Source organism: Mandrillus leucophaeus, unplaced genomic scaffold (genome assembly GCF_000951045.1).
Source record: "Mandrillus leucophaeus isolate KB7577 unplaced genomic scaffold, Mleu.le_1.0 Scaffold199, whole genome shotgun sequence".
NCBI classification, from domain to species: Eukaryota; Metazoa; Chordata; class Mammalia; order Primates; family Cercopithecidae; genus Mandrillus; species Mandrillus leucophaeus.
The window spans coordinates 1,501,282-1,518,123 of record NW_012102020.1 but is presented as its reverse complement, the minus strand read 5'-3'; the positions used below and the strand labels follow the sequence as shown (position 1 = coordinate 1,518,123).

General features: G+C 45.6%; 1 protein-coding gene across 1 annotated transcript in view; it reads left to right on the top strand.

The window, feature by feature from the left end:
• The window catches only part of KIAA0226 (KIAA0226 ortholog), a 98,139-nt gene that overhangs the window by 59,920 nt on the left and 21,377 nt on the right, over positions 1-16,842 (top strand). Inside the window, exons 3-11 of the mRNA XM_011978712.1 lie at positions 5,512-5,595; positions 5,987-6,146; positions 7,049-7,155; positions 8,834-8,990; positions 9,591-10,124; positions 11,488-11,532; positions 14,226-14,321; positions 15,279-15,394; positions 16,486-16,693. Of these exons, the coding sequence (XP_011834102.1) occupies positions 5,512-5,595; positions 5,987-6,146; positions 7,049-7,155; positions 8,834-8,990; positions 9,591-10,124; positions 11,488-11,532; positions 14,226-14,321; positions 15,279-15,394; positions 16,486-16,693 (1,507 nt within the window). The remainder of the gene's footprint in view (positions 1-5,511; positions 5,596-5,986; positions 6,147-7,048; positions 7,156-8,833; positions 8,991-9,590; positions 10,125-11,487; positions 11,533-14,225; positions 14,322-15,278; positions 15,395-16,485; positions 16,694-16,842) is intronic.

Here is a 16,842-nt window from a genome sequence, read left to right as displayed (position 1 = left end):
GAACTCACGTGACTGCAGCACGAAGGCGACTGGGAAAGAAGAGTCAGTAGTGAACTCACGTGACTGCAACAGGAGTCGTTAATAGGTCATGTGGCTCAGGGGAGAGCCAGGCTGCCTGGATTTGGTGTTCAGCTCCTTCACGTGTTAGCTGTGTAACCTTGGGCAAAATACTTAACCTCTTCGTGCCTTAGTTTCCTCACCAGTGAAATGAGGTAGCAGCTATCTACCTCTAGGGTGGGTGTGGTATGTAAAGCGTTAAGAGAATAGGAAGAACTCTCCAAGTGTACTACAATGAGGAGGGCGAGGAGGACGGGCAGGGCGAGGAGGGGCAGGAGGGCGAGGAGGGCGGGGAGGACGAGGAGGACACAATGACTCATTTAATTTTCCTCCTAGCATCCTAGGACAATCTGAGAACTATTTATAAAATATTGTCATATTTAGAATATCCTTTGAGTTTTACTTTATATCAAGAAAGTTTATATTTTAAAAATTTAAGCTACAAACTATAATAGTTTGATTGTAGCTTACATTTTTAAAATATAAACTTTATTAATGTTAAGTTTTTTTTTTTTTTTTTTTTTTTTCGAGATGGAGTCTCACTCTTGTTGCCCGGGCTGTGGTGCAGTGGCGCGATCTCAGCTCACTGCAGCCTCTGTCTCCCGGGTTCAAGTGATTCTCCTGCCTCAGCCTCCTGAGTAGCTGGGATTACAGCTACCCATGACCACGCCCGGTTACATTTTGTATTTTTAGTAGAGATGTGGTTTCTCCATGTTGCTCAGACTGGTCTCGAACTTCGGACCTCAGGTGATCCACCTGCCTTGACTTCCCAAAGTGCTGGGATTACAGGCGTGAGCCACCACACCTGGCCGAGTTTCTTTTTCTTTATAACCTCAAAAACTCTAATCAGCTTTGAGTTTTGAAATGAATAGAATCCAATAATACTTAAAGGTTTCTGCTTTCTCTTTGGCAGTTATTCCATTTGCAGTGTTTTAAATACATTTTGATTCTGGATAAAATTGCCATGTGGGTCATTGGGGTTTGGGTATCCTCCTATTTAAAAAAAATCAGACCTCACAAATGCATACATAATTGTGTGTGCTCACTCACGTCCTCCCCTGTCAGGGCCTAGTATAACTACCTGGAACTCTAAGCTCATCTTTCTTTTTTATCAGAATTTATTCTCAGCTAGCAATCACATTGGAAAAGAGCTAATCAACTAATTGGTATTAAAGTATGTATACTTGGCTGGGCATTGTGGCTCATGGCTGCAATTCCAGCACTTTGGGAAGTTGAGGCAGGAAGATCACTAGAATTTTGAGACCAGGAATACAAGATCAGCCTGGGCAACACAGCGAGATCCCCATCTCTAAAAAATTTAAAATATTAGCCAGCCATGGTGATGCATACCTGTAGACTCAGCTACTCAGGAGGCTGAGGTGGGAAAATGGCTTAAGCCTGAGAGGTTGAGGTTGCAGTGAGCTGATTGTGCTCCTGTACTCCAGCCTAGAGTGAGACCCTGTCTCAAAAAAAAAAAAGCAAACCCAGAACAACAAAAAGCACCATCCTAGGACTACGGAGGCAACACTGTATCATAGACTGACAAAAGTCTTTGGAATCAGTAAGAACCTAGATCAGTAAGAACCTACTCTGGACTCACTACTCACGTCCATGGAAAATAAAGTGATGTAGTAGTTAAAATTACGGACTTTTGAATCAGACTGCTCACATTTTAACCTCAGCTTCGCCATTAACTGAGTGGTGCTGGACAAATTATATAACTCTGCCGTCTTTGTTTTCTCTTTTTTTTTGAGATGGAGTCTCGCTCTGTCACCCAGGCTGGCGCGCAGTGGTGCGATCTGGGCTCACTGCGAGCTCCACCTCCCGGGTTCACACCATTCTCCTGCCTCAGCCTCCTGAGCAGCTGGGACAACAGGCGCCCGCCACCACACCCGGCTAATTTTTTTGTGTTTTTAGTAGAGACAGGGGTTCACTGTGTCAGCCAGGATGGCCTCTATCTCCTGACCTCGTGATCCGCCTGCCTCAGCCTCCCAAAGTGCTGGGATTACAGGCGTGAGCCACCGCGCCCAGTCTGGAATTTTTTTGAATGCAATTGTGCCGTATGCCCTTCTCTCTTACTGTGTATTTTCCTGAAGCAGTCTCATCCACTCGCATTGCACTATCACTCACCCATTGATGACCCCCACCTCAGGCATCTCTGCCGAACTCTAGATCCAGAACACTAGCTGTCTCCTGTACATTACTGTCTGGCTGTCTTTCAGGCCCGAGCACAACATGACCAAAACTAAATTTATTTTCTCTCATGAGATTGACCACCTTCTTATTGGCGGCATTGACCCACTCAGTCTCCAAGTCAGAAACTTGGGAATCATGCCAACGTGTTTTACAGAAACTCAGTGCAAGTTTCCCAGGCTGCTGACCAAAATAGCTACCAGATTAGTGGCACTGCCACTCAGTGGGTCAGGTACTTGTGTCCTAATAGCAAATGGATTCTTTTCTTGGCCCTGTTACTAATATTAAACTGTCATCTAGAGTAATCACTTAACCATATTACAAGACAGTTTCACCATCTGTGCCTGAAAGTGAAATGCAATGAGACTCTGAAATGAAAGCTACTTGATAAATGCAAAACCCTATTCACATATCTTGTTATAATTATTAAAAGTGATAATATCTGGCCAGGCACAGTGGCTCACACCTGTAATCCTAGCGCTTCGGGAGACTGAGGCAGGCGGATCACCTGAGGTCAGAAGTTCAAGACCAGCCTGACCAACATGGTGAAACCCCATCTCTGCTAAAAATATAAAATTAGCCAGGCATGGTGGTGTATGCCTATAATCCCAGCTACTCGGGAGGCTGAAGCAGGAGAATTGCTTGAACCTGGGAGGTGGAGGTTGCAGTGAGCTGAGATTGTACCATTGCACTCCAGCCTGGGTAACGAGCAAAACTCCGTCTCAAAAAAAAAAAAAAGAATGTGATAATATCTGTGAAAGTATCTGGTCATCAGAATGGAAAATATCAAAGCATATGATCATCTGCAAAATAGCAGGAGTATTTTTAATTTTTTCATTTGTTTTTATTTTATCTTTTCTCTTCTCTCCTTTTTTACATGCCTCCTGTCCTGAGAACCCCAGTAGGGTTAGTAATCAGAAGCAGAACAAATCAGGCAGATTTGTCATATGTACACACACGTTTAGCAACTGCAGGCTCTAGTGGGAAGAATCAAAAACAAAAGATCTGTGCCAGTTTCCTTGCTGCTCTGTTCTGCCTTGTAAAGATCTGAGAAGTAAAGTCTGCGTCAATAACTTGTTTTTCCCTTTCATTTCCTCCCTCTGAAAGATGAGGGCTTTCAAAGGTTTCAGGCTGCGGCGTCATCGCCGAGCTATTCTGGGTGTTGTGCCCTTGTCAGGAGGAGGGGCTGATATGGTGATTCATGCTGCTCATGTCCCCTCTGGGCTTTCAAAAGGAAGCGTTATGGAATGTGAATTGTATTTTTAAAAATCCACTCAGGGCCAGCGGAAAGCTGTAACATCACAATCGTATTCTTAGAGGGATCTCAGTTTTCTTGACAGCTGCATCTGGGCTACCTTTTTAGTCCTTCCAGAAGGCAAGGCATATTTGATAGCCTTTTTTCTGTTGGTTAGAAATGTGGGACATTTAGCCCCTGAGATTGCTCAGCTGAACAGAAGTGAGAGGATTCCCCCTTTTGCCACCATCAAGAAGAAACTAGTTCTTGGCAACATAGATAGTCCAATTTTAAAAAAATCAATAATAATAAAAAAGACCTTTGTGGGTTTTTTTCTGAATATGTAGGTGATGTATTTTCTTTCTTGAAAATTCAGAAAATACCAAAAAGACCTTACAAGAAAGTAAATATCACCCGTAATCCCAACACTAAGCGATAGTAACCACTCTAACATTTAGGTGTATTTTCTGCTTTTTTCTATGTTTTGTGTGGTTTTTTAAAAATATTAAGGTTGTACTATATATATCACTCTATAACTTTAAAAGTATTTAATTTTTGAACACTGTATTTTACACAGCTAGGTAATAAAAAACTATAAAACTGTATACAGTGAAAAGTCTTGCTCCCTTCTGATCACATAAAAAACTACCATTTACTAGTTTCCTTACAGAGAATTTTTTTTTTTTAATTTAAAAAAATTTTTTTTAGAGACAGGGTCTCCCTGTGTTGCCCAGGCTGGTCTCAAGCTCCTGCCCTCAGGCAGCCTCCCACCTTGGCTCCCAGGGTGCTGGGATTACAGGCGTGAGCCACTATGCCCTGCCCTTCCAGAGAATTTTTATGCTTATAAAAGCAATTATCAATTAGTTTCTTTGCTGTACCTGCAACTTTTTAAATATAAATAATAGCATACTGTAGTAACTATTCTGTATCTTGCCTTTTTCACTTAATATATTTCGTAATTCATCCGAAATCGTTACATAAAGAGCTTCTTCATTCTTTCTTACAGTTGTCATTTTGTAATATTCCATTGTCTGTATGTACTGTCACTTATCTAGCCAGTCCCCTGGTGAATGGATATTTAGATTGTTTCCAGTCATTTGCTGTTAGTAACAGTGCTTGTGTATAGATCGTTTTGCCCTTTACCGTAGGATAAATTCCTAGAATTCTTAGATTAAAGAACATGTGCCTTTGAATTTTGATAGCTATTGCTAAATTGCTCTCCAGGAAGTTATGTGATATAACTTGAGGCTTGGGGTTTGAGACCAGCCTGGCCAACATGGTCTTTAGTTGAGACAGCCCATCTCTGCTAAATATACAAAAATTAGCCAGGCGTGGTGTCGTGTGCCTGTAGTTCTAGCTATTTGGGAGGCTGAGGCATGAGGATCGCTGCAACCTGGGAGGTGGAGGTTGCAGTGAACTGAGATCACGCCACTGCACTCCAGCCTGGGCGACAGAGTGACTCTGTCTCAAAAAAAGAAAAAGAAAACATTATTTTTACTGTATACCTTGTATATCATACGCATATGTTACCTGTTCAAAAGAATGATTAAAATCATTTTTAACAATTATTCTTTAAAAGGGTAAACATATGTCAAGTGTATGTATTTCTTTTTTCTTTCTTTCTTTCTTTTTTTTCCTGAGATAGGGTCTCACTCTGTTGCCCAGGCAGGGGTGCAGTGGGACGATCATGGCTCACTGCAGCTTTGACGTCCCAGGCTCAAGTGATTCTCCCACCTCAGCCTCCTGAGTAGCTGGGACTAAGGCATGTCCCACCACTCGGAGTAAGCTTTAAATTGTTTGTAGAGATGGGCCAGTCTACCTGGACCCAAGCAGTCCTCCTGAAGTGCTGAGTTACAGGTTTGAGCCACCACGCCTGGCCTCTGTATGTATGCCTTTGATTGCTGCTGAGAACCTTTGATGAGGCAAGGGAAGGCTGTGCTCTTTTTCCTGTCTTTGAATGCCAACCCTAGAACTGGGTCTGGTCCGGAATGGTAGTGATTTGCTCATTGCATGTGTTCCCTTCACAGGCGTGCCGCCGCCAGACTGATTACTGGCAGTTCGTGAAAGACATACGGTGGCTCAGTCCCCACTCAGCCCTTCACGTGGAGAAGGTAAGAGTGAGAGCAGAGCGGCTTTGCTGGCAGAGCTGTGGGTCTTCACTCTTTGAGGCTCCGTCAGAAGAATCTTCTAGACTCTTAAGGAGGGAATACGTCAAGTTGCCTATCAACCAAGGAAAGGAAATTAATTATCCCTCTAGGGACCGACTTTATTTGCTTAAAAAAAAAACCATGCAAACCCATTCATCCAGGCCACTTTTTCTTCTCTGGGGAAGGAATAGAAAAGTTTTGTTATTTTCAAAAAAGCCTGCATATATGGGACCCAGGGTGAAGCTTTTCAAAGCGTTTCCCTTAACTGTCTCAATTTAGCTCTCAGGTCATTAGGCCTCAATCTTGCTGTATCTACCAGGATGTATGTTTTGACTCATACCCCTTTGCTTCCCAGTTCATCAGCTTGCACGAGAACGGCCAGAGCAGTGCTGATGGTGTGAGCGAACGTGCTGTTGCCGAGTTGTGGCTGCAGCACAGCCTGCAATACCACTGCCTCTCAGCCCAGCTCCGGCCTCTGCTCGGGGATAGACAGTATATCAGAAAATTCTACACAGGTAGGTGGAGGCCACTTAGGATTGTCATCTGTGCTTCCTCATTGTCACCCACCTCGCTATTCCTCTATCGCTCTAGTACCAGGGCCTCCTATTTTTCTTTCTTTCTTTGAGACAGAGTTTCACTCTGTCACCCAGGCTAGAGTGCAGTGGCTCAATCTCAGCTCACTGCAACCTCCGCCTCCCGGGTTCAAGCAATTCTCCTGCCTCAGCCTCCCAAGTAGCTGGGATTACCGGCATGCGCCACCACACCCAGCTCATTTTGTATTTTTAGTAGAGACGGGGTTTCTCCATGTTGGTCAGCAGGTCTTGAACTCCCGACCTCAGGTGATTCGCCCGCCTCAGCCTCCCAAAGTGCTGGGATTACAGGCGTGAACCACCAGGCATGGCAGGGCCTCCTATTTTTCACTTGATGCCATAGGGATTCTACTCAGAAACATATCCAGACTTACCTCTTACCTCCCAAGTAAGACACAATTCAACTTTATGTTAAGGTCATCCCCTACAGCCACACAGAGACAAACCAGTAAGAATAGCCACCGTTTACCAGGAGTTTCCTGCGTGGCCATCACTGCTGTCCAGTATCTTCACTGCAGCCCTGAGAGTTGGGCATTGGTGCTACTGTTTCTAGTCCACAGGGCTCCAGAAGGTTAGGCAACTTGGCCAAAGTCACTCAGAGCCAGGATTCAAATCTGGATTTTTCTGACTTTGAAGTCTCTTGTCCCGGCCACTTTGCTGTACTCCACGTTCTTTAGCCTCTTCTCTACTTTGTTTCTGATTTCCCTTCACCCTACGGTGGCGTGACTCCTCCCAGTTCATCCTTACCTCTCCCTTTCTCCTTCCTCGAGCTTCTCTCAAGACCTCCCTGTTGGGTTCTATCACTGTGGTAGCTTTTCTCTCCCCAGATGCTGCTTTCCTGCTAAGTGATGCTCACGTCACGGCCATGCTCCAGTGCCTGGAAGCAGTGGAACAGAACAACCCCCGCCTCCTGGCTCAGATAGATGCATCCATGGTAAAGGAGACAAGGGATTATCCGTGTCTGTGCTGGGTCCCTGGACCTCAGCATGATGGAACCCTCCTCAGCAAACTGGTTTTTTACTTAGCCATTTTTGTGAGCTGAAAGGCTTTCATTTTTTTTTTTTAGAGGCAGAGTCTCGCTCTGTCACCCAGGCTGGAGTGCAGTGGCACGATCTCGGCTCACTGCAATCTCCACCTCCTGGGTTCAGGCGATTCTCATGCCTCAGCCTCCCAAGTAGCTGGGACTACAGGCGCCTGCCACCCCCGCCCCCCACCCATTTTTTTGTATTTTTAGCAGAGACAGGGTTTCACCATGTTGGCCAGGATGGTCTCGATCTCCTGACCTCATGACCCTCCCACCTCGGCCTCCCAAAGTGCTGGGATTCCAGGCATGAGCCACCGCGCCCGGCCGGCTTTCATTTAAAATGCTTGGAGAAGGGGAGGTACCATTAAGTACTTACTGAAGTAGAAAGTCTGAGCTTAGGTCTTGTGCTTAGTGGACCTGAGCTGGGGAGTGGGAGGTCGATTTTGTTAAACCGGTGGTATCTTTTGACAGAGGATACCACGCCTTGACAGAGATCTGGGGAAAGAGGGATGGTTCTGAATTGGGCAGGGTTTAGGGTCAGACCTGGCATAGCTTAATGTTATATGGGGTCAGTTTTTTCATGTTTTTTTCTTTGATGTAAAGAAAATTTTATAGTACAAAGAAAATCTGTTGCCTAAAATTAACTTACCCCATGACTAATACTCCAGTCAGTGCCTTAGCTAGAATGGAATCAGAGTCCCCACTTCGTAGAGAAGAGGATCCCCTATCTCTCCAGATTCTTTTAATTTTGTTTTCTGTTTTTGTTTTGTTTTGGTTTGGTTTTTGAGACAGAGTCTCACTTTGTCGCCCAGGCTAGAGTGCAGTGGCATGATCTCAGCTCACTGCAACCTCTGCCTCCCGGGTTCAAGTGTTTCTCCTGTCTCAGCCTCCCAAGTAGCTGGGATTACAGGTCTGTGCCACCACGCCCGCCTAATTTTTGTATTTTTAGTAGAGACAGGGTTTCACCATGTTGGCCAGGTTGGTCTTGAACTCCTGACGTCAAGTGATCCGCTCGCCTCGGCCTCCCAAAGTGCTGGGATTCCAGGCGTGAGGCACTGCGCCCGGCCTGATTCTTTTAGTTTTGATTGTTGGTTACTATCCATTGAATGCTTTCTAGGTGCCAGGCATGGTGCTGTGTATGATGCATGGATCATCTCACTGAATCTTCGTACCTCTGTGAAGTGGGCATTGATCTCATTTTATGAAGGAGGCTGCTGAGGCACAGAGTAGATACGTGGTCCAGAGTTCAGATCAAATAGCTGACAAGTGTCAGGGCCTGGATTTGAACCCTAGTCTGTCTGACTTCTGATTCCACATACATAATCTTACGTACTGTTGTGCCGCCTCTGTAATGAAGCACTCCTGGTTTAACACTTGGAAGGATTCCAGGGCAGAAGCTGTGGTTTCACAGTTGTAAATTACATACTACAGTAGAAGGTAGCCTTGCTGTATCTACAGGTCTGGCCAAAGTCCAGGCCTACTGCAAAGGTAGCCTCTACCAGCATTTCTGCAGTACTGCATTGCCCCCCACTCTGAGGCCCTCTGTCCTTAACTCTGACACATTCTTTGGTTTTGTTTTGCTTTTTAGTTTGCCAGAAAGCACGAGAGCCCACTCCTGGTGACAAAGAGCCAGAGCCTGACAGCTCTGCCCAGTTCCACATACACCCCTCCAACCAGCTATGCTCAGCATTCCTACTTTGGGTCCTTCTCTAGCCTCCACCAATCCATGCCCAACAATGGCTCAGGTATGGAGACAGGAAAAAGTGGTCATTACATTCATCCCCAGCCCTGGAAAGTAAGAAGACTTTGTGGTTGCTCATAGGCTTTGAAAATTGAGCCTTTGGCTGGTACAGTTTTTCTTAAGAAGGGACATGTTTACAAGTTATGTAGTGACGAGCCTGAAATAATTCAGTAGAACCATGAAGTAACAGAAGGGAGAGATGTTTTTAGATTCCCCCGAGTTTCTAATCCACGTTGCCAAGAAGGCATTTCAATGCCAGCTAACATTCATTGATTGCCAACCATGTACTAGGCTCTGTTGTATTCAGTTTGTACGTGTTATCCCATTTGAGCCTTCAAACAGTCCTCTTACTGCTCATTTTTCAGATGAGGAATGCATACTAATAAGCAAAAAAGCCACTGTCTCAGGAGCCCATACACTTGACTTAGCTGCTTCTAAATAATTTTATACTTTATTTGACTTGCCATTTCTGAGGTGACATCTTATGTCCTGGGCACCTAGTAACAATAGAAAGTTTGAACCTTAGCTGTGAAGAAGTCCTTCATACATACTGCAGGATTCCACCTCACCCTTGCTCCCCTTACCATTTCCTTTTGTATTCTAGAGAGAAGATCTACTTCCTTTTCACTCTCTGGCCCTCCCCGGAAACCTCAAGAAAGCAGAGGGCACGTCTCACCAGCAGAGGATCAAACCATCCAAGCCCTCCCGGTTTCAGTCTCTGCACTAGCCAGGGATTCCGCCTTAACCCCAAATGAGATGAGCTCCAGTACTCTGACCAGCCCTATAGAGGCATCCTGGGTCAGCAGCCAGAATGATTCCCCAAGTGATGCCAGTGAGGGGCCTGAGTACCTGGCCATTGGCAACTTGGACCCCCGAGGCCGGACTGCCAGCTGTCAGAGTCACAGCAGCAATGCCGAGAGCAGCAGCTCCAATTTGTTCTCCTCCAGCAGCTCCCAGAAGCCAGATTCTGCTGCCTCTTCCTTAGGGGACCAGGAGGGAGGTGAGGAGAGCCAGCTGTCCAGTGTCCTCCGCAGGTCCAGCTTCTCAGAGGGGCAGACACTCACCGTCACCAGTGGGGCAAAGAAGAGCCATATTCGCTCCCATTCGGATACCAGCATCGCCTCCAGAGGAGCTCCAGGTAATGAGGAACACCAGCTGCTGGTCAGCAAGATAGCCCTGAACTGAGAGTGAAGAGAGGCCTTGTTATGGGGACTCTCAGATGGCAGAGAGAGGCGTTCTGTTTGTGACTATGTAACATCTTGTTTTGTAACGAAATACCGAGACTCAGAATCTCTATTTATGTTTGTTTCTTTATACATTGCTAATATTAAATGTTTTCCTGGATTCTTTACTAGTTTAGTAACATCAGAGGATAGCGTGACTCATCACAGTTCGACTTTTCAAAGTATCTCTTGGATCAGGGAAAGTATTAGTGAGCTTTAAAAATAATCCCATTAAGTTCTGTCATTTCCTGTGACGTCTTAGAAGTTTGACCAGGGTGTAATAATACCAAGTGTAATACCAATGTAAGAGGTAGAGAGATACCGGGGTTTCTAATTAAAACGAAGGCGATAGTGAGGGTGGGGTGATGTGATCCAGCAGGTGAGTGGGTGGGGCTAACGGCCGCATCACTGATTCAGACCGAGAGGCAGTCAGATGAGCAGGCCCTGGCCACTGGGACCTCACCAAACACCATCTGATAGGAGGGGCAGCCTACATGTGGGAAACGTGGGGCTCCTTGCTTTTGCCTTCTCCTTGCCATCATCTTTCCTGGCTTGTGGTATCCGGCAGGCTTTGGTTGGGTTTTGTTTGTGGCAGGATCTCCATAAGAGAAAGTATAGCATGGAGCTTTGTGCTCAAAGCCATTCTGGGTCACAAAAGCCCCAGAAATAAGATATAAAAATAAAATATAAAAAATTCAGTGACCTAAAAAAAAAAAGATTTTCTTTAGCAACTGGAGATAGCATTGCTTTCTCTTTGTGATTTCTGGAAAGGTGAGAGCTTAGGCCCTCATCTGAAACCTTCAGAATTACCAACTTTTGTCTTTGTTTTCCCTCAAGAATGTGATTTAAGTTGTTGGAAATCTCGAGGAGAAGAATCTCCAAATCAAAGCCTGTCTTCCCATGAGCTTTCTTAGATGTGAAGATGACTTGGGCTGGACCCTCACTTCACATCTGCTGCTGCAGGCCTGATGTCTGCTGTACTCCAAGCCACTGGCCTTTGAGCATGTAAAACTTTCCCACCCCATTCTTGAATCCATATGGATTCCAGTGGAATCCTGCCTTGGAAAAGGGAGCCAGGGAAAATGTGTGCAGAAGTATCTGAGGAAATACGGGTCACGCACAGCTTCTTGGACGAGCCATCCGCCCTTCACAACTGGGGTTTCCTCCTGGGAGTTCCATCCCCACTTCTGCTGCGTAAAATTTAGGACACTTTTTTTCTCCTCTCTGTTCTCATTGCTCTGTCTGGACTCTCCTCTGCACCTGTCTGACTACCTACAGGAGGTCCCAGGAATATCACCATTATAGTTGAAGATCCCATTGCAGGTTTGGGAATTGGTCCTCCACTTCCTCTTTGCTCTGCTCTGTGACCACCTTTCTTAGTTCAGAACCTTCTTCAGTCTGGTGTCAAATCAAGTCTGGCTAGTCTGGTCTCGTTGTGATGCTTGGAACGGTCTATAAAATGTTACCAGTATTTCATGTGATGTGTTTTCTATACACAATTCCAAATGCCTCGTTCAGTTTCTCAACAGCTTCTGAGAGGCAGAGTCAAGACTTATCATTTCGGTTTTGGCCAAAGGTGAAACTGAGGCCGCTATTTGTCTGAGGCATCATGATGAATCAGTGGCAGACTTTTTTCTCTTTTTTAAAATTTTTTGACTTTTTTTTTTCTGGTAGAGACAGGGTTTCACCGTGTTGCCCAGGTTGGTCTTGAACTCCTGGCTTCAAGTGATCCTTCTGCCTCGGCCTCCCAAGTGCTGGGATTACAGGCGTGAGCCACCACACCCAGCCCAGAATTTTTCTTATAACTGAATACTTCCTATGGATTACTTTATTTTCCTTGAATTAACACCAGAATGTATTTTACCCCTTTCTGTGGTCTCAGATAGACTTGCATGTTTGGTTTTTTTCTTTTTTGGTTTTTTGTGTGTGTGTGTTTTTTTCCTCTCCTGCAGTTCCCTGTTTCCTTTTTCTTTCACCTGTTTTCATTTCCCTATAAATCCCTGCACCCCATTCCAGCTATTGCGTAGGATTTTTCTAGTGATTTCAGTGTGTTTCCTTGGTGTTCGTGGTGGTGTTCAAAATGAGACTTGTGTTCCATCCTGGGTACCATAATTCATGGAGAGGAACACTGGAATGGGTCTGCAAGGCAGAGGAGTGAGAGAGGGCAGAGGAGTGAGAGAGGGCAGAAACCCGTGGTTTCCTGGAAGTGGGTGAGGCCATTGGGTGTGTGAGCTTGGAAAAGAGATGGTTAAGGAGGAATAACGTCTGTAGGACCATCATTTAGAATAGCGTTGTTCCTAAGGAGATGAGAAATTGTAAGAAGGCAGGTATCAAGTGAGTGGACGGGAATTGTAAGAATTAGTTAAATGATGCTGCTATAAAGACACATGCACACGTATGTTTATTGCGGCACTATTCACAATAGCAAAGACTTGGAATCAACCCAAATGTCCATCAGTGACAGACTGGATTAAGAAAATGTGGCGCATATACACCATGGAATACTATGCAGCCATAAAAAAGGATGAGTTCGTGTCCTTTGTAGGGACATGGATGCGGCTGGAAACCATCATTCTCAGCAAACTGTCGCAAGAACAGAAAACCAAACACGGCATGTTCTCACTCATAGGTGGGAACTGAACAATGAAATCACTTGGACTTGGGAAGGGGAACATCACATACCGGGGCCTATCATGGGGAAGGGGGAGAGGGGAGGGATTGCATTGGGAGTTATACCTGATGTAAATGACGAGTTGATGGGTGCTGACGAGTTGATGGGTGCAGCATGCCAACATGGCACAAGTATACATATGTAACAAACCTGCACGTTATGCACATGTACCCTAGAACTTAAAGTATAATAATAATAATAATAAAAAAAAAGAAAAGAAAAAAGATTTAGTTAAATGGCAGCATTAGGAAGAAGTGAACTCAGCAAGAAAAGGCTGAATGGCCGCATGTTGTGAAGAGGTTAAGGTCGTGGTAGAGTTTGTGTTGTATGCTGTTTGAGAATTCCAAGTCATGGTTTTTTACCAAGGCATCGTGGTGACTACTAGTTTGTCCTCAGTTCAGTAGGAAGGAACAGACCCCACGACCAGGACTACCAGAAGTCTTTGAGGCCCAAGAAAAACACAAAATTGTCTCTTTCACAGAGTAGCATTTTTTGTGAGAGGAGTAGCTGGCAATTTAGCACCATCTGTCGGGAAAATGGGTTAGATGCAGCTCAATCATTCATTCTCCCATAGCATCCTGCTCATTTTCAAGCACCCACCTGCTTTTCCACCTGTTCTTCCTTCTGTGGTCCTGGAAATGTTGTGTTTCCTTGTGAAGAATATCAGTTTCTCATTCCTGTGAGCCCTGACTGCCACTGTTCTCCCCTCCCAGCTCTCGCTCTTCCTGTCCCAGGCATTGTCTGTCTCGCCAGCTTTCCCTCCCTCCCTTCTTCAATAAGGATGGGCTGAGCCCCGTAACAGGCCCCTTGCTTACGGGGCCCTCTCCCTGGGCTTCTCCAGCACTGCCTTGATGCTTCTTTTTAGGACACTGCTGAATTTTATTTCCTTAGTGAATGTAAATCTTCTGATGTTACTTTAAAACCTAATGTCAACATGTCAGAAAAGTTTCAATGCACTTGTCTTTGTTTTACTGTCTAAAGACTTTTCTAAATTGGTTTGTCAAGAGGATAGAAATCAGCTAACATTCCTGTAATGTTTGGTTAAAAGATGTAAGGAAAGAGAAGCAAATTTCATGAATCCATTTTGATTTGATTCTTTCTCTCCTTTATGTTGCCCCATTCTGGATCACGTTTCTTCTTTTCCACTTAGAATGTACTGACCGGCCATCTCCTTCCCTCCCTGTGTTTCTGTGCCCTTGGGCTGTTCCATTGTTGTGCCACCTCTCTCCTGCTTGGGAGGGCTTTGGGAAGGGGTGCAGTTAAATGTTGAAACTCCAAAGTCGGGAATGTATCTATTGCTCACTTCGTATGTGTGTTTTTACTCGTTGGTGGTCATCGCCATTAGAATCCTGCAATGATAAGGCGAAGTTGAGAGGCCCCTTGCCCTACTCTGGTCAAAGCATTGAAGTCAGCACACCCAGTTCTCTGTACATGGAGTATGGTGAGTACTATGAAGGCCAGGGCTAAAACTCTAGCTTTTCTCTGCTCGCCCCTTGTGCCTGCTAAGCTCTGAGCTTTGGGGTTCATCTCAGCTCTGCGGAGGGTACATACTGTTACCGTCTCAGTCGCTCTTTAGTCATTTTCAACCCCTGTGCTAGAAATCACACTGCTCTGCCACTTCTCTTGCTCCTCTCTGACTTCGGGGTCCTACCCACTCTTACCGCTGGGTGTTGGCACCAGGCATGTCAGCTGATCCATATGGAATGGCTCTGTGAGTGGATGAGATGGACCTTGAAAAGAGGACTTGGAGTATCTGGGCTTAATAACCAGCAGACAAACTCTACATGCAAATCATGCAGAGGAGGAAGCCATTTGTGTCCTTTTCTGACTCCCAGCCCAGAGCTTTCCATTTTTATTTTGTTTTTTCTTTATTATATGGTATGGGGGAGAGCATGTTCTCTTTGATTTTAGATGGCAGAAGGATTGTCTCTGTTTATTCCATCATTTTCCAACCAAAAGGCTCAGTGCTCTGGGATTCTAAGAGTACAAGAAATTCTTTTTTTTTGAGACAGAGTTTTGTCCTTGTTGCCCAGGCTGCAGTGCAGTGGCACGATCTTGGCTCACTGCAACCTCCGCCTCCCGGGTTCAGGCTATTCTCCTGCCTCAGCCTCCCTAGTAGCTGGGATTACAGGTGTGAGCCATCACGCCCAGCTAATTTTTGTATTTTTAGTAGAGATGGGGTTTCACCACGTTGGCCAGGCTGGTCTCGAACTTCTGACCTAGGGTGATCCGCCCGCCTCGGCCTCCCAAAGTGCAAGAAGTGCTTTTAGAAGGTAGATATCTTCTTCCAACCTCTAATTCCCAGTTACCTGGGAAGACTTGGGAGCATCTTTAATGGTAAAAGCTTAAGACTTCCTGAAGAAGCTTGACTGTTTCATCCACATTCCATTTCCCACAGAAGGTGGTCGGTACTTGTGCTCAGGGGAAGGCATGTTCCGAAGACCATCAGAAGGACAGTCCCTCATCAGCTACCTCTCTGAGCAAGACTTCGGCAGCTGTGCCGACCTGGAAAAGGTGGGAAATCGAGGGCCTCATGAAGAGCTCATGAGTTGGGAGATTGGGTCTAAAGGTCTGTGGTGCCATATGTTCTGATGAGGTTTTGGGTATGTAGCAGTGACATGGGTACAGACTACAGTAAAGATAAGTTCACAGTAGAAGGAAGCTCAGCAAGTTCTGTTTCTGAGGAACTCTGCAGGGAGCGTGTGCCCCTCATCGAGTCCCAGATACTAGCGATTTTATCTTAGAAGCCAGCCTGGGCAGAGAAGCATCAAGTTTGTGTGTGTGTTTTTGTTTTTTTGAGACAAGAGTGTTGCTCTGTCACCTAAGCTGGAGTGCAGTGTCACGGTCACGGCTCACTGCAGCCTCAGATTCCTGGGCTCGAGCAATCCTCCCGCCTCAGCCTCCCGAGTAGCTGGGTCTACAAGCACATGCTACCACACCTGGGTATTTTTTTTATTTTTTGTAGAGATGGGGGGGTCTCCCTGTGTTGCCCAGGCTGGTCTTGAACTCCTGGGCTTGGCCTCCCAGAGTGCTGGGATTAATAGGTGTGAGCCCCTGTGTTTGGGGTCTTGAACTCCTGGGCTTGGCCTCCCAAAGTGCTGGGATTAACAGGCGTGAGCCCCTGCGTCTGGCAGCATTGGTTTTGCTGCATGATTGCGGTTCCCTTGACCCGGGCACCTTAGGTAAATACTGTTTCCAGAATCAAATTCTATCTTTTGTTCTAAGGCTCAGATAAGCAATAAATGACATCTGTGTAGCATTTTGTAGCCTGCAAAACACTCTTATCTTGAGACATAACATTTACCTTAATATTTTGCGTACAGGTGTATGATTTTGGGAAAGAACCTGATTGAAATCCTGGGCCTCTTCTCTATCATATTTTTATGTAGAAATGAGACAGGAAGGGACAGGCTTGGCAAAGTAAGAGAGTGAAGAAAACCTAGAATAGGTTTTCCAGCCATCAGCTTTCCTCGTAGTAGAAATGTCCATTTCTCCAGGGTGTTTTTGACAGAAACAGTTCCTATCTTGGAAACTCCCCTTTCCAACATTATAATGTCATTCAATACTTGTAACCCTTTGCTTATTTGCTGCTCCCCTTCCCCCAGGAGAATGCCCACTTCAGCATCTCAGAGTCCTTAATCGCTGCCATTGAGCTAATGAAGTGCAACATGATGAGCCGGTGCCTGGAGGACGGGGAGGAAGAGGAAGACAGTGACAGAGAGATCCAGGAGCTGAAGCAGAAGATCCGCCTTCGGCGCCAGCAAATCCGCACCAAGAACCTGCTCCCTGTGTACCAGGAGGCTGAGCATGGAAGTCAGTGGAGCCTGTGGACACTATTCCCACATTCTCCCAGCTTCAGCATAAGGCCTGGTGCCTTATGGCTCTTCCTTTGGGATGTTATACCCAAACCAGTGGTTCCTCTGCTGTCAGAAAGACTTTTCTTTTATTTATTTATTTTTTTT